Consider the following 15,732-nt stretch of genomic DNA (forward strand, 5'->3'; position numbering starts at 1 on the left):
ACACACAAAACTACAGGCTTATATGTGTTCCTTATAAAGACCCATTAAAATTACTATGATAGATTACATACATGACCTTCAATTTGCAGTGAGTGCAAATGCCTGGGGAAAAGGGTTTTATAATATATCTGCTTCTCTGGGCCTGTGGCTGTGAGGTCAGGTCTCTCCATTTCGGTAGAGGAGAGACAGAAGATGGGAGGAAGTCTATCCATCCATAGAGATTCTTTCTAAACTACACATGCCAGTCCTTACCCCAGCCCCAGGTAAGAAGCTCCGTTGTAATGAGCCACAACCACTGTGGAATAAGGAATAAGTCATCTTATCCCTGGAATAGGAATGAGTCATCTGCTTCTGGTGACAGAAAATTTAAAAAGTGGTAACTACTGCTCTCAGCCAGTAGTTGTTACAGTGTGGTTCCTGACCACTAGCAGCTGCAGCACTCTAAACCTGATGAGAAATGAAAATGCTTAAGCCCATCTCAGACCCACTGAGTCAGAAACACTAAAGGTGGGGCCCAGCAACCTGTGTTTTTAACAAACTCTCTAGGTTCATTAAAGTTTGAGAACCGCCAATCTAAGGCAGATTTGTCCCACCAGAAATCAGCACAAATGAAAAAATGACCCCTTTGGGGAGAAAAAGGTACTATATATTATATATATATATATATATATATATATATATATATATATATATATATATATATATATTCACACACAAACAAATGAAAGTGCATAACCTTTACTTTCCTTGAAATCTTTCCCAAGAGATCTGACACAAGACAGATAAGAACTTACCTGGGTGCTTTCATCATGAAAACCCTCCAGGAAGCTCTCTAGTAACTCATCTGCATTGTCAATTCTCTCAGCATATTCTCCCACAATCCAAATCATAGCTGCTCGAGCATCTGGTTCATCAAGTGAATCTAAGTTCTCACACAGAGTGGCAATGATACTTTCATACCTGATTTAACAAAATGGACTATGGTTAATTGAACACATATAAGAACCGTATTTAACAACGAAGGTTAAAAACAAAACCACCAAAAACAAAACAAAACAAAACCACCAACAAGGTACCCTAAACCAAACCACCAAATATAAAGGCTTTTGGCCAAGAGAATGCACAGGCTTTAAGCCAGAATATTATACATGTCTTAAATTTCTCTTCAAATATGTTTTCATAACTGGACCATAAACTGTTATAAAAGCTCATCAGATATCCTTTTCACAAGGAAAAATTACCCTGTGGTATAAGATATGCCACTAACTTATATTTCTAACAATCTTTCCTATAACTACATCAGAGAATTTTCTTATGTATTATTCCATTTTCCCTTTATGACAGAGGAAAACAAATTCCACTTTACTTTTATTAAAAGAGTTAGACAACAACAGCATCCAGACTGGAAACAGTAATTTTGTCCATTAATCCACTATCTCTGCTTTTTATAGAGATCTTTATGTTCTTTCCTCCCAAGGCACCCACACTAATGACCTGTTTCTCCAAAGAAATAATTCAAGTATTTATTTTTATTTGTACAGGTCTATAGTGTTCTCATTTTTACCACATTGAATCCATCTCCTTGGTTAATGTAGTTTTAAACATAGAAATGATTATGTGGGGGTGACTGGGTGGTGCAGTTGGTTGAGCATCCAACTCTGGTTTCAGCTTAGGTCATGATCCTGGGGTCATGGGATTGAATCCCATATTGGGCTCTGTGCTCAGCAGAGTCTGCTTAAGTTTTGTTTTTTTTTTTTCTCCCTCTACCCCTCCCCCCTTGCTCACTCTCTCTCAAAAACATATAAATTTTTATAAAAATGACAATGTGTAACAAGTTAGATGTAGACAAGTGAATAGTACATTTAATTGTTTGCCCTACCTTCCACTGATTAAATCAGGTTCTTGATAGCACTTTCTTAAACTGTCATAACCCCTTATTAATAGAAATCAGAAATGAACACATTTCTCTGCTAATCACAGTGAAATATACATCATCTCCACCCTTAATCTTTCTAAATTTAGAAGGCCAACTCTCCTCTTTTCTGGGAGAGTGGTAAAAGCATATGGTCCTTTTCCCAAAAATACCACTTCTAAAATTTAAAAAAACACATATAATGTTTTTTCTTATATATAATGCTTTTAATAAACCACTACCTTGCTAAATAAAGTATTTCTTCTAATTCTGAGTCCACCACTAAGCTAACTTACTGCAAGTTGCTTCATTTAACAATATCTTCAAAGACTAATCAGAAACTTTAGCACAACACATCTCTATGATTTTAAGGCAAAATGAGATCTAGGATGCTTACAAGACCTGTTCTTATTTTACCCTTGTAGATCTTTTAATCACTTGCCTTCAAAATCAATCTAATGAAGCATTTTTGCTTCATAAACTAAGAGGGCTTAATGTGAAAAACCTGTGGAAAGAAATTGTAGAGTTTACACATCTTTATGGGAATAGCTATAATACTACAGAGAAGGACAGACACTGATAATTTGTTACATATTCTATAATTTTCTACAAAGTAGAAGGTAACACGCAAACAGTGCAACTGTTACCTTTCTGGTTTTTATAATCATGTGGCTATTAATTTATCATTCAAACTGAAACATTTATTTCTGAGTGAAAAGCAGCACAAACATTAATTACGCCTGGTAACATGCATAAACTGAAATATGCCTGGACAGTCTGTAATACATGAGCTTTCTATTTAATAGTAACATCACCCAACAAAAAAAAATCTGGTCAACTTCAATATATGCCAACTGACTATAATTCAGCTTCAATTCCTCTCAAAGTAATAAAGCAGGATGAAAAATCAGGTTTTAATACCTGTGCTAACCACCTTATTTTAGCACTTAAAACATACTTTTATGTTTTTAATTATGTTTAATTTAAATATTATTTTTCATAAAAATATCCTATTTTAATAGGATTTTTTTTCTATTTTAATAGGATTTTAAACAAAGTATCCTATTATACTTTACATTACAAAGAATTATTACATTACAAAGTTACATTACAAAGAATAATTCTTACCTAGCCAATTTTAAAATGCCTTAAACATTTCCTTAATGATTTGAGAAAGAGGGTAGAATTATTTGGACATACTTGTTGGGGTATTTGCGAAAGATGTCCCTGATGACAACAATTGCCTCTTGGACCACATAATTTACTTTGGTCTGGATGAGATCAAGCAATGTGCTTACACAGCGCTCTGCAGATTGCTAGGAAGAAGAACATAACAAATAACAAGTCAGATGATCTCTCCAATAATGTAACTTCAATATAAAAATTACTTTGAAACATATGGGTGTACCAACTAGACTAAAACATCAGGCACTTAATTTGACCAAGATATACTAGAAGCTAGGCTATTTGATGGAGATACACAGAGGTTCCAGATAGACTCCACATTTTATTCGTTGCAAAATAGAATGACAGATAAATCAATTCAAATGAAAATAATCATCTTGGATAGCTACGGAGGATAGAAATGTTAAAAAAGAATGAGTCAAGGAAGGTAGGAGGAAAGAAAGAAGAATTAAAAATAAGCCAAGGTAGATCTTTTTCTGGAGTTCATGGTAAGTGCAGAAAACAGAAGGCATCCTAAATGAAACCACTCCAAGCAATTTAATAAAAACAAAACTGCATCTTGCAGTTATTCATATGATGACTCTGTTGCACCATGAAATGGTTTTGCCATCTTTTATGTATTTTTTTCCATTTTTGGATTCTGTTTTATTCATTTTTGGCTAGTAATTCTTGTGCAGTTACTGTAACAGCAAAATAATGGGAAAAATTTAAATATATAAATTGTGATAATTATAAAGTATATAAAATATACGCTGCTATAAGATTTATATTATCATAAATTAAATAATACATGGGCGGCCCCAGTGGCTCAGCAGTTTAGCGCCACCTTCAGCCTAGGGCGGGATCCCGGAGGCCCAGGATTGAGTCCCACATTGGGCTCCCTGCATGGAGCCTGCTTCTCCCTCTGCCTGTGTCTCTGCCTCTATGTCTCTCATGAATAAATTAAATCTTTAAAATTAATTAATTAATTAATTAATAATACTAATACAGTGGTTAACACAGGGCTTGATATAAAGCCCACATTTAGTGAGCCCTTCCTACCATTATTATAATAAAGACAGAAGGCCATTTCCTATGATGCATCAATAATTGAAAAATATTTAAGTCTGGGACATAATGGTGAGTTTTATAGAAGTTTGAGATGAAGCATAATCTTCTAGGTGTGCCACTAAATAACTGCTGAGAAAACAAAAGAACTCACCATGTAAGGAAATGTAAACTTCTGTGTATCAAGACATCAAATGAAACAGAAATGGAAAATAATTGCTAACAAAATGAAAGATTAGTATCTTTAATTATAAAGGATTTTTTTTTTAGAATAACAAAAAATATTTTACTAAAACATAAGATTTACAGAAGTTTCCAAACAAGCCATACAAAATGGTCACAAGCTTTTTTTTGAAGGAAGGATTCTACACTTGACAGCAAAGTCACAATGTTATTAGTGAGGGCTGTAATGTTTGTTTAATGTTCCCATTTTGGTTCAAACAATCAAGCTTGTCCATCTACAGCCTCTAAATAAAGTTAGACTTGGCTAGAGAGCATATTCTAAAGAACTGGTTAGCTGCTTTTAACCGATGCAATTAGATCACCATAAAAAGGGGGAAAGGAGCCCATAAAATTAAAATAAAACCACCTCTCCCCCTCAAAAATAATGATAAAGAAAAACACCCACACCCCTGCAGCTAACCCTGACAACTACGTTCATTCACAGTGCTTTATACTTAAACCATGATGGGGGAAATGAATAAAAGCAGAGAGGGGCCACTGCTTTTAAACGTTTCACAACAATCCAGACGGTACTTCTAGCCTCTGCTCATGCTTTACAACAGTGAATCAGGACAAGACATAGATTTGCTAATGTGCATTTAATCACCAAAGGACTGAAGATGTCTGGGCTTTTATTCTGTAATGTTTCTAAGACTGTGTCCATTAAATGCAAACAAAAAAGGAAGAAGTCTTGGCAGAACAGAAGAAGTGATGCACACTTGATGATCAGATCAATTTTAAATATTATTCATGGCATATAGCCTACTCTATGCTCTAGCTGTTTCTATGGCTTGGGCTTTGTTGGTCTTCCACTGCTCCACTACATCATTTGCTAACGGATCATCTGGATTGGGAGCACTTAACAAAGCCTGGATCGATAGCAGAACTGTACGGATCTGCAGTGCTGGGGACCACTTATCTTTCAAAATATCTAAACATATTCTTCCCAACTTGTCTACATTAGGATGATAAATTTTGGTCATGAAACGTACTTTAGGGGCTGCCATCGGGTATTATTCTGGAAGGAATAGTTCCAGTTTAAAAGTCCCTCCCTCAAAGGGGGAATCCTGGGGGCCAGCAACGACCAGATGAAAATAATGGGTGTTGCTCTCATCTGGTTCTGCTTTAATGCCAGGAACTGGTTCTGCCAGCAAATGCTGGGTTTCCTTGATAATCCAGTGGGGCAGCCCGGCCATCTTGTCAGATCCCAGAGTTCGGCCTCTGCTCTCGACCCTCTATAAAGGATTTTTTTAAAAAATCAATGTGGGGATCCCTGGGTGGCGCAGCGGTTTGGCGCCTGCCTTTGGCCCAGGGCGCGATCCTGGAGACCCGGGATCGAATCCCACGTCGGGCTCCCGGTGCATGGAGCCTGCTTCTCCCTCTGCCTGTGTCTCTGCCTCTCTCTCTCTCTCTCTGCGTGTGTGACTATCATAAATAAAAAAAAAAAAAAAAAAAAAAAAGAAAGCTTTAAAAAATCAATGTGGAAAAGCCCATAGGAAAAAGGTGCACAGGACGCAAAAAAGCAATTCCAAATGGCTAACAAAAGAAAAAATGCTCGGCTTCAGCAGAGAGCAGAGATTTGGTTACAAAGTCTTCTTTATACTATTATTTGGAAAAATAGTAAGAACTTCAAGGTCCAATAAGAGGAAGATCAAATAAATAATGAAGCAATCATATATTATGTCTATAATCCACAAAAAATTGTCAAATATCAGTAAAATGGAAAAATGTCCATGTATAATTTAATGAAAATGGCAGACTACAAAGTAAATACTATTTGTAGGATGATCTCATTTGTGTGAAAAGTACACCTGTGTACAATAGACTACAGAGACAAAGACTGAAAATCACATCCATGTCATCTCTGGGAGGGTGGAATGAGTAGGAGAAAATACAGTGTTCCACTTTCACTTAACACTGGTCCTATTTTATATATATATTTTTAGTAAACAGTTTTCCTAACAGGAAAAAATAGAACTTTTGTTTTTAACTTAAGGGATGAGACACACATCAGTACCTTATTTGATTTACAAAAATTAGAAACAGTAAACACCAGAGAGCAGAAGACTAGGAAATTAGAGCTTAGTGTCTTAATCTCTCTCAAAGAAATGAAGTCATTTGATTGTATTTGGAAGACTAAGAACCCAGGGGTTTATCTCCTCCTTATAGAAACAGGTATACGCTGTAAATATATAAAACTTTGTAAATCATACCTCAATAAAGCTGGGGGTTGGGGAGTAAAATCTAAAAAAAAACAAAAATCAGACAAAAGAGAAATAGGCAAAAATTACTGAAAAAACTATACTATGGGATTGCCTTTCCAATGCTATTTTTTGATTGAGCAGCTTACTGCTTAATCTTTAATCTAGCCAAGGGAATGTAAGAAAATTATATATTTTTGGACACCTGGGTGGCTCCGTGGTTGAACTTTTGGCTCACTCAGGTCATGATCCCAGGGGCCTGGGATCGAGTCCTGCATCAGGCCCTACAGGGAGCCTGCTTCTCCCTCAGCCTATGTCTCTGCCTCTTTGCGTCTCTCATGAATAAACAAACAAAATGTTTAAAATATATATATATTTTTTCCACTTCAGGATACTTATAGCAATAAAGAAACAACTGTACTTATACTTACAGTTATGATAAAAATACAACTCAAACTCTTAAAGACACCTGAACTTTCTAATAGGCCCTGCTCTTGCACCTAAACATTAAACTAAAATTCATTTTTTCTCATCTGTCATATCTTTAGAACCACTACACATTACAAAAAAGGGTTCAGAAGCCCTGAAAGAATGCAGCAGCTTGGTTTAGAGGCCACCCAGGAAGTCTACTACAATTCCCTCATTGGTTCTTCTCCCTTCCCATTAATGCTTAGTTAGAAATAGGCAATCATCATCTCTCCTGCCCCAATTACTGTGTCTGGGCCAGGCAACTCTTTCCAACTGATAACCTTCAGGATTGAAACAGGTCTAGGAAAAGTGCTCCAACAAATGCAGGCAACCTAAGAGAGCACTAGCTAGAAGACAGGAGTCTTGAAGGCTGATCTTACATTTCTAGACAAAGTTCATTCCTCGCATACTCTCATATTCCCACGAGGGCACCCTGAGTCAAAGGAAGAAGTGAAAGCCATCAGAAGTTTATCCCTTCCAGGAGATAATGGAATATTTTTCCATTAGTCACAATACATGGCATTAACAGCCTCTAGGAATCCAGATGGAGAATACTTTCTAGTAATTCCAGGGATAGAAAATCTCTTTTAACTTCTGAATGATATAATTTTGTATGAGTTATTTAGAGCTTTGCCAGAGAAGTCAATGAGACAATGATAGTCTGGCAATGAAAAGCACAAAGTGACTCTTACGCTACCAAAATCCCTCTGAAAATTATCTAATAGTAAGTGGGTAAGAAAAGAAAAAGAAGAAAAGATAAGAATGTGAAGAGTGGTGATACAAAAAGATGTATCAAGATCTGATAATCAGACATGCCCATTTCTCACTGGAGCAACAGAATATTAAACACCTGAAGCAACTAAGCTACGAGAACCAAGAGTAGAGGATGCTTGGGTGGCTCAGTGGTTGAGCGGCTGCCTTCAGCTCAGGGCGTGATCCGGGGGTGCCGGGATCGAGTCCTGCATCGGGCTCCCTGCATGGAGCCTGTTTCTCCCTCTACCTGTGTCTGCTTCTCTCTCTCTGTCTCTCAAGAATAAATAAATAAAATCTTAAAAAAAAAAAAAAAAAAAAAGAGAGAGCCAGGAGTAGAAACCGGGATGAATGAACTTCTTGCTCCAATAACTAGTCTGCTGAATGATTTACCAATGGTAACTACATGAAGCAGTCATCTCAAATAAAAACAAGGAAAGCCAATCAGGAACTTAGCTTTTACAGACACTTCTCTGACACAGCATGTTTCTTTCCGTTCCCATGAAGTATTGGACAGACTATACAAATTATTTTAGTATCCTTGAGAAATCATATGGTCCAACCCTCTGACTTTAAGCAGAATTGCAAACAGTCAAGTAGCAATACTACTACTGAATTCTACCCCCTCTGAATCCACACCATCATAGCAAACAGAGGCCTTCATAAATTCCAATATATTTCTTTTTTTTTTTTTTTTTAATTTATTTATTTATGATAGTCACAGAGAGAGAGAGAGAGGCAGAGACACAGGCAGAGGGAGAAGCAGGCTCCATGCACCGGGAGCCCGATATGGGATTCGATCCCGGGTCTCCAGGATCGCGCCCTGAGCCAAAGGCAGGCGCCAAACCGCTGCGCCACCCAGGGATCCCCCAATATATTTCTGAATAATGAAGACTAAATGGAGGACCGGAGACTGATAAAGCAGGGCAGTGTAAACTGTAGCCCATACAACTGGAAGGCTGCAACCAAGCTAAAAATTGAAACAAGTTCAACTCCGTGCCCTAAAGCAGAAACCTGTTAGTTAAGATCCCTGCTTATGTTCACAGAAGTCCTGACTGACTTTTCTGTTATCCCATTCTTAAATATAAATGGGTTGCAATTTACTATATGCATGCTATACTCTTCAATTAAAAAATTATACAGACATTGAACAATCACCATACGATACTCCAGATAATTAAATTTAAACTGCAAACACGGGCAGCCCTGGTGGCGCAGCGGTTTAGCACCGCCTGTAGCCCAGGGTGTGATCCTGGAGACCTGGGATCGAGGCCCATGTCGGGCTCCCTGCATGGAGCCTGCTTCTCCCTCTGCCTGTGTCTCTGCCTCTCTCTCTGTGTATCTCTCATGAATAAGTAAATAAAATCTTAAAAAATAAATAAAAAATAAACTGCAAACACAAAACACTGTCCCCAGAGACTAAGAAGCTATCACAATCACACTAAAAGGAATGCCGTGAAAGAAGTACCAATAAAAAGAAAGAGCAATGAAAAGAGGCGCCATGGAATAATGGCTGTGCAGAGGCCAAATAAACAATAAGCCAGGCTGGAGCAAGTGAGAGGACAGAGGACTAGAAGACAGAAGGGTCCAGGACAAAAGAAAGTATACAGATTTGATACTATGCTTGAAAAGCTGGAAGAATATAGGGATGCTATGAAGACACATAATGCAAGAAAAAAAAGAAAGGCCATTACAGAAACTCCAGAAAAACGAAAGACTCTGTAAGAAAGAAAATACAATCATTTGAATTATACTGCTCTACATATTTGGTCATAATATGCATATAACGTTTTGCAAGCTTTCAGTTGATAGAACAATAAAAGAAGGCCTTGTATCTCAATTTATAAAGATAATCGATGTAGGAACAACAAAACTTCATGATACAACTATTGGAGAACATGAATAAATAAGTAAAATTAAAAAAAAAAAAAAAGAGGCAATTTCCTTTCGATGCCTGGGTGGCTCAGCATTTGAGCATCTGCCTTCAGCTCAGGGTCAGCTTAGGGCATGATCCCAGGGTCCTGGGATAGAGGAGATAGAATCCTACATTAGGCTCCCTGCAGGGAGCCTGCTTCTCCCTCTGCCTATGTTTCTGCCTCTCTCTCTCTGTGTCTCTCATGAATAAATAAAATCTTAAAAAAAAAAAAAAAGAGGTAGCTATTGGAGAACAGGAGGGTTCAAAAGTAGGAATGGTGGGGTAGAGGGATCCCTGGATGGCTCAGCGGTTTAGCGCCTGCCTTCACAACCAGGATGTGATCTCGGAGACCCAGGATCGAGTCCCACATCGGGCTCCCTACATGGAGCCTGCCTCCCTCCCTCCCGCCCCCCTCCTTCCTCTCTCTCTCTCTCTCTCATGAATAAATAAAATCTTAAAAAAAAAAAAAAAAGATTCCCTCTAGGAATCTTAACTGTGTGCTTCATTATTTTTAAAAAAATTTTCTAAAGCATTTTTAAAAAAGCAGTGAAGAGCACACTCTGAATCCCATAATGTGATCACAACTACCATTAGACACTTGCCTCCACTTTGATGGCACACCGTCCGATGGCCCGCACAGCTTTGCGAACAAAGTCAACATCCACCTCTGTGGCATATTCCTTTAACTCTGCCAGAACCTGTTAAAAATCCAGGAAGTAGACAATCATTAAGGATTCTCAATCAGTGATTTCATAGCCTAGCTTCTTCTGAAGACCAGACCTTAACATATAAGTGATTTATAAACTTGAGTCTGCTTTAAGTCTGACCTGAGCAATGTTGGCTTGGGATGCTAAACGAATCATGATGTCCAGTTTCTCTAGTTTAACATAGATAGGATCATTGTACTTCACAAAGAAGACTTTGATTTCCTGCTTCAAGATTTCAGGCCTGTGGTACACAGAAACACATGATAAGTGGAACATGTATTGATATGCCCTTCTAAATCTGTATTAGTATCTAATTAACCTAAATAGATATTAGATTATTATCTAATCCATGCTTCTCTGCTCTCCAGCCACTCCTCTTCCTCATCCAAACCTCACACACTTCCTTTATACTCCCTAACCAGTTCCCCATTTGGCAGACCATTTTTAAGGGTTAGGGCACTTATTGCTAAGAACTGCTGGAAGAACAAAAATCTGACTCTAAACTATGGCCTAAGTCATATAAAGCAAGCACTACTGGTCCACTATTAGCAGACCTATCAGGAAACAAACTAAACTGTAGAGCAACACCAACTGTTTATCACAGGAACACTCCAAAAACAAATGTTACTCTCTCCGGATTCCAGGCAAGTTGCCCTATCATAAAATATTTTCATTTCCATATATTAACAAGAACTTAACACTGGCCTCTGTAATATTGATATTATTAAGCTTAATTCAAAATCACAAACTTTCATCACCAATTCATTGTTTCCTAACCTTTTTTGGACAATTAGATTGATATTCCTCAGGGCGACGTACTGCACCTCTGGTTCCCCAGACAGCAAAGTGACAAGTGGAGGGGCCAACTTCTTCAGCAGCATGTTATAGTAGTCAGAGTCCTTGGGTAACAACTCTAGAAACTTCATTAGGACTTTTACCGCTGAAAGAACCACGGCTGAGTTGGCATGAGATAGCCGGGGAGTTACACGCTCACAGATGCTAAGGGCAGAAAAGGAAAATTAGTATCTTAAATTATAATTTCTTGCTCAATCCAGCCCATAGCACACTGTATCAGAGTCCCATGGCCCAAGAATTAAGAAACTAGACAATCAGTTAGAAAGTCAAAGCTCCATGTGTAGACAAAACTGGGATCCTGCACTGCAGAAGCTTCATTCCCAGCAAGCTACAGACAGAGCAGAGCAGGGCCATCAGAAGACTTCAGGAAACCAGCAATAAGGGATGCTTAAACTGGAAGGAAAGTAGACAATATCCAAAACATTTGAGGCTCACACCATTTACTCTCCTGTTTTAGTCTTCTCTGCCTCCCCATATTATGTAAGGCTCCCTGCCTCAGAGTCCACTTCTCCTCTGCCTACAAGATGTCAAATTAAGTTCTGAGAGTTACTTCATAGTTAGAGATATCAACCAACCATGACTGAAGTTTCATAAGATGCAGGAGTTGAGGTGAGTTGAGCAGGAAAATAATACAACCCCTTGTCTTCAAGATAATAAAAAAAATCTCTGAAAAGTTTGTTTTTGTTTTTTTAAGATTTATTTATTCATGAGAGGCAGAGACAGAGAGGCAGAGACACAGGCAGAAGGTGAAGCAGGGCTCTACCGGAAGCCTGACACAGAACTTGATCCCAGGGGCCTGGAATCATGACCTGAGTCGAAGGCAGACACTCAACCACTGAGCCACCCAGGCACCCCTCCAAAAGGGTTAAGTGACAGAACACCACTACAATATTCTCCAAACCTCCTCCCCCATCCACTTAGTCCCTGCTACCTACACTTAAAGGCCTCACTAGATCTTGAGTTTTTAATTATCTGTTGAGGGTTCTTCAGAAATTAACCTAATTTTGATAGCTCTTGGGCAACATGAGAGGCTAGCTGATTATATTCAGTTAAGTTCAAGATAAGTACACAGGGCTTCTCTCCCTTCCTCCTGTATCTAACTGGCTCCTTGACCTCCCTCAGGTCTTTATACAAATGGCACCTTCTCAGTGAGGCCTTCCCTGACTACCCTTTTACAAAATATAATTCCTCATCTCCAAATGTCCTGCATATCTTAGACCTCCTCCCTACTTTATCTTTCTCATTAGTGCTTATCATCCTCTGACATTATACTGTGTTATATGTATTTCTGCCCCATCCCTCAGAATAAGTGTTCATGAGGGCTATGATTCTGTTGACAGTATATACTCAGGGCCTAGAATAATACCTGGCATGTAGCACAGCCTCAATAAATATTTGCTAAGTGAATGCATGAGTAAGTGTGAGATGTTGGGCAGCCTGGGTGGCTCAACGGTTTAGCGCCACCTTCAGCCCAGGATCTGATCCTGAAGACCTGGAATTGAGTCCCATGTCGGGCTTCCTGCATGGAGCCTGCTTCTGCTTCTTCCTCTGCCTGTTTCTCTCTCTCTCTCACTCTCTCTCTCATGAATGAATAAATAAAATCTTTAAAAAAAAAAAAGTGTGAGATGTCAATGACTAACAAAAAATAAAATTCTACATAAAGTCTTTCCATAAGATTACATGTACTTTTTAAATGACACTTGTAGTTTTGATAGTGGAAAGAAACGATCAGGGGGAGCTTTAGTTAGGTCCAGAGGGAACAATTTCCCAGACAAGTGAAGAGAACTTACGTTATGGTAACTTGAACTTCAGCCAGGCAAGGAAGGTTCTTATCTACCATAATTAAAACATGTCAACTTTAATGAAGAGCCAACATTTCTTCTGAAGTACTTTACCTAGTACAGTGCCTATATACACAGAATGCTCAAGAAAATCTGTAACAGTGAACTTGGTAAAGGGCTGAGGAGAACAGTCCAGGTGCAGCTTCCAAAATCTTTTCCAAATTCAGACTGACATGATTTCTGTATCTAATAAAGACACCAAATGTTTTGCGGGCTTTGATACATTTTTTTCTACTACTGAATTATAGGTATAGTTCAGCTCAGTAACTAGTATCAAGTCACTTAGTATGTATCTAATAGAATGAAAAGTTTGTCACAGTGGTTAAGAGACACTCAAAAACCTTTATGTGCCAAATGGCCAGACACAGCTGTATGGGAGATGTGGACCATGATGAGGGAAATTTCAGCAGAAGGTAACTGCAGTATTCAAACAATACACACCTTATAGGAAGAGATATTTTTGCGTGGTTCACTCTACCACCTAAAATGTTCCTAAAATCCAGTGGGAAAATACCACAGAGATAGCAACATCTACCCCACAAATCACAATCTTTGCCAACATAAGAGATTCTTATTCTAATACAGACAGTAGAACTTATTCAAACAGGCAAATCTCCAGATACTACCCAGGAAAACAGAACGGACCTCTGAGCCTCCCGGTCATCTTTAGGGTTGTAATTAGACAGGCAGTCCAAGATGAAAATCTGGCCCCATTCAGTGCACTCATTCAGGGCTGTCAGCAGCTTGTTAATGTTCTGTGGGTTCAGATCGAGTAGGTTGCTGTTTGGGTGAGATTCACTGATTTCAGATAATGCTGCTACAGCATTAGCCACCACCTGGGAAAGAAACAGACGAGACCCTAAATTACCAAGAATAGGACAATTATTAACAAATACTTAATTTTCTCTGGATCACTTCACAGATCTCACCTCATAACCATTCCTCAACATTTTACCTAATCAGCTAGAAACATAAACTGCATTCAAAACATGTATTAGGGATCCCTGGGTGGCGCAGCGGTTTGGCGCCTGCCTTTGGCCCAGGGCGTGATTCTGGAGACCCAGGATCGAATCCCACATCAGGCTCCCGGTGCATGGAGCCTGCTTCTCCCTCTGCCTGTGTCTCTGCCTCTCTCTCTCTCTCACTGTGTGACTATCATAAATAAAAAAGAAAAAAAATAAAAAAAAAAAAACCACATGTATTAAACCACCAATAATGGCATACATAGCTTCCTGGTGGTCAGGAACCCAGAATTAAAACAATTCATGTCTTAGCAGAGGGTCACACACAATTTACTATTAAAACATTAACAATTGGGATCCCTGGGTGGCGCAGCGGTTTGGCGCCTGCCTTTGGCCCAGGGCGCGATCCTGGAGACCCGGGATCGAATCCCACGTCGGGCTCCCGGTGCATGGAGCCTGCTTCTCCCTCTGCCTGTGTCTCTGCCTCTCTCTCTCTCATTCTATGTGACTATCATAAATAAATTAAAAAAAAAAATTAAAAAAAAAAAAAAAAGATTCTCTCCCACTCCCTCTGGCTGATACACCCCGCCCCCAGCTTGAATGTTTGCATGCTTTCTTTCTCTCAAAAAAAATAAAAATAAAAAAAATAAAAAAAAACATTAACAATTTTAATAGTATTCAACATTATCATTAGAATCAAGACATGTGACCAGTTTTGAGATGAATAAAGTTTAAACATGTACAGTAGGCAAGCAAAGGACAGAAAAATATAGACTAAATAATTTTAAAGCTGTATGGGTATATGTGTATGGGGGGGGAATTGATACTTTCAATCATGTCATGAGTCACAGAGTGAGAAAACGTAAGCTTGAAACCTTAGTTCACTATTGAACGACGTTAGGAGATGTTCCACATCTGAAAACTCGGGATAACTTTTTTTTTTTTTAAGATTTTATTTATTTATTCATGGGAGGCACAGAGAGAGAGACAGGCAGAGACCCAGGCAGAGGGAGAAGCAGGCTCCCTGCAGGGAGCCCGACATGGGACTCGATCCCAGGTCTTCAGGATCACACCCTGGGCCAAAGGCAGGCACTTAACTGCTGAGCCACCCAGGGATTCCCAAAACTGGGGATAATTTAATCCACCTCACGTATTATGGTTTAAGGATCAAATCAGATAACACACTTAAGTGCTTTCTATAAAGTCTTATGCAAATTTTAGGTGGTACTACTACCATAACTCATCAAGACTAAGTTACACAGTTTTTCACATTAACATCTCTGAAACCGAGATGCATTCTATAATCAAAGGCATTTCAGTTGGGGGTGCAGACAGTTAAATGTCCAACTCTTGGTTTTGGCTCAGGTAGTGATCTTATGGTCATGAGACTGAGCCCACATGGTGCTCCACGCTCAGCACATAATCTGCTTAAGACTGACTCTTATCATAAAAATGACTGACTCTCCTTCTCCCTCTGCCCCTCTCCACCACACACTCACATGTGCACTCTCACATAAATAAATCTTTAAAAAAAAAAAAAAGAGGGAGAATGTCAGTTTAACAGGAAGCACATTTCTTTCCAAGTAACATAGAAAATAACAATGCATCTTATAATCAATGCCATCTCAGAATCAATGAAATATGGTACCTCAAATATAACCTTTCAG

General features: G+C 38.7%; 1 protein-coding gene and 1 pseudogene across 2 annotated transcripts in view; both read right to left on the bottom strand.

The window, feature by feature from the left end:
- The window catches only part of AP2B1 (adaptor related protein complex 2 subunit beta 1), a 130,419-nt gene that overhangs the window by 78,008 nt on the left and 36,679 nt on the right, over positions 1–15,732 (bottom strand). For both annotated transcript variants that reach the window (XM_055320854.1, XM_055320846.1), the window contains exons 6-11: positions 13,749–13,939; positions 11,185–11,406; positions 10,528–10,648; positions 10,303–10,398; positions 3,113–3,228; positions 795–960 (exon numbers count right to left, since the gene is read on the bottom strand). In XM_055320854.1, coding sequence (XP_055176829.1) covers positions 795–960; positions 3,113–3,228; positions 10,303–10,398; positions 10,528–10,648; positions 11,185–11,406; positions 13,749–13,939 — 912 coding nt within the window. The remainder of the gene's footprint in view (positions 1–794; positions 961–3,112; positions 3,229–10,302; positions 10,399–10,527; positions 10,649–11,184; positions 11,407–13,748; positions 13,940–15,732) is intronic.
- LOC129506837 (ubiquitin-conjugating enzyme E2 N-like) lies at positions 5,104–5,562 on the bottom strand (annotated as a pseudogene).

The sequence above is a fragment of the Nyctereutes procyonoides genome, unplaced genomic scaffold (genome assembly GCF_905146905.1).
Source record: "Nyctereutes procyonoides isolate TBG_1078 unplaced genomic scaffold, NYPRO_anot_genome, whole genome shotgun sequence".
Classification (NCBI taxonomy): Eukaryota; Metazoa; Chordata; class Mammalia; order Carnivora; family Canidae; genus Nyctereutes; species Nyctereutes procyonoides.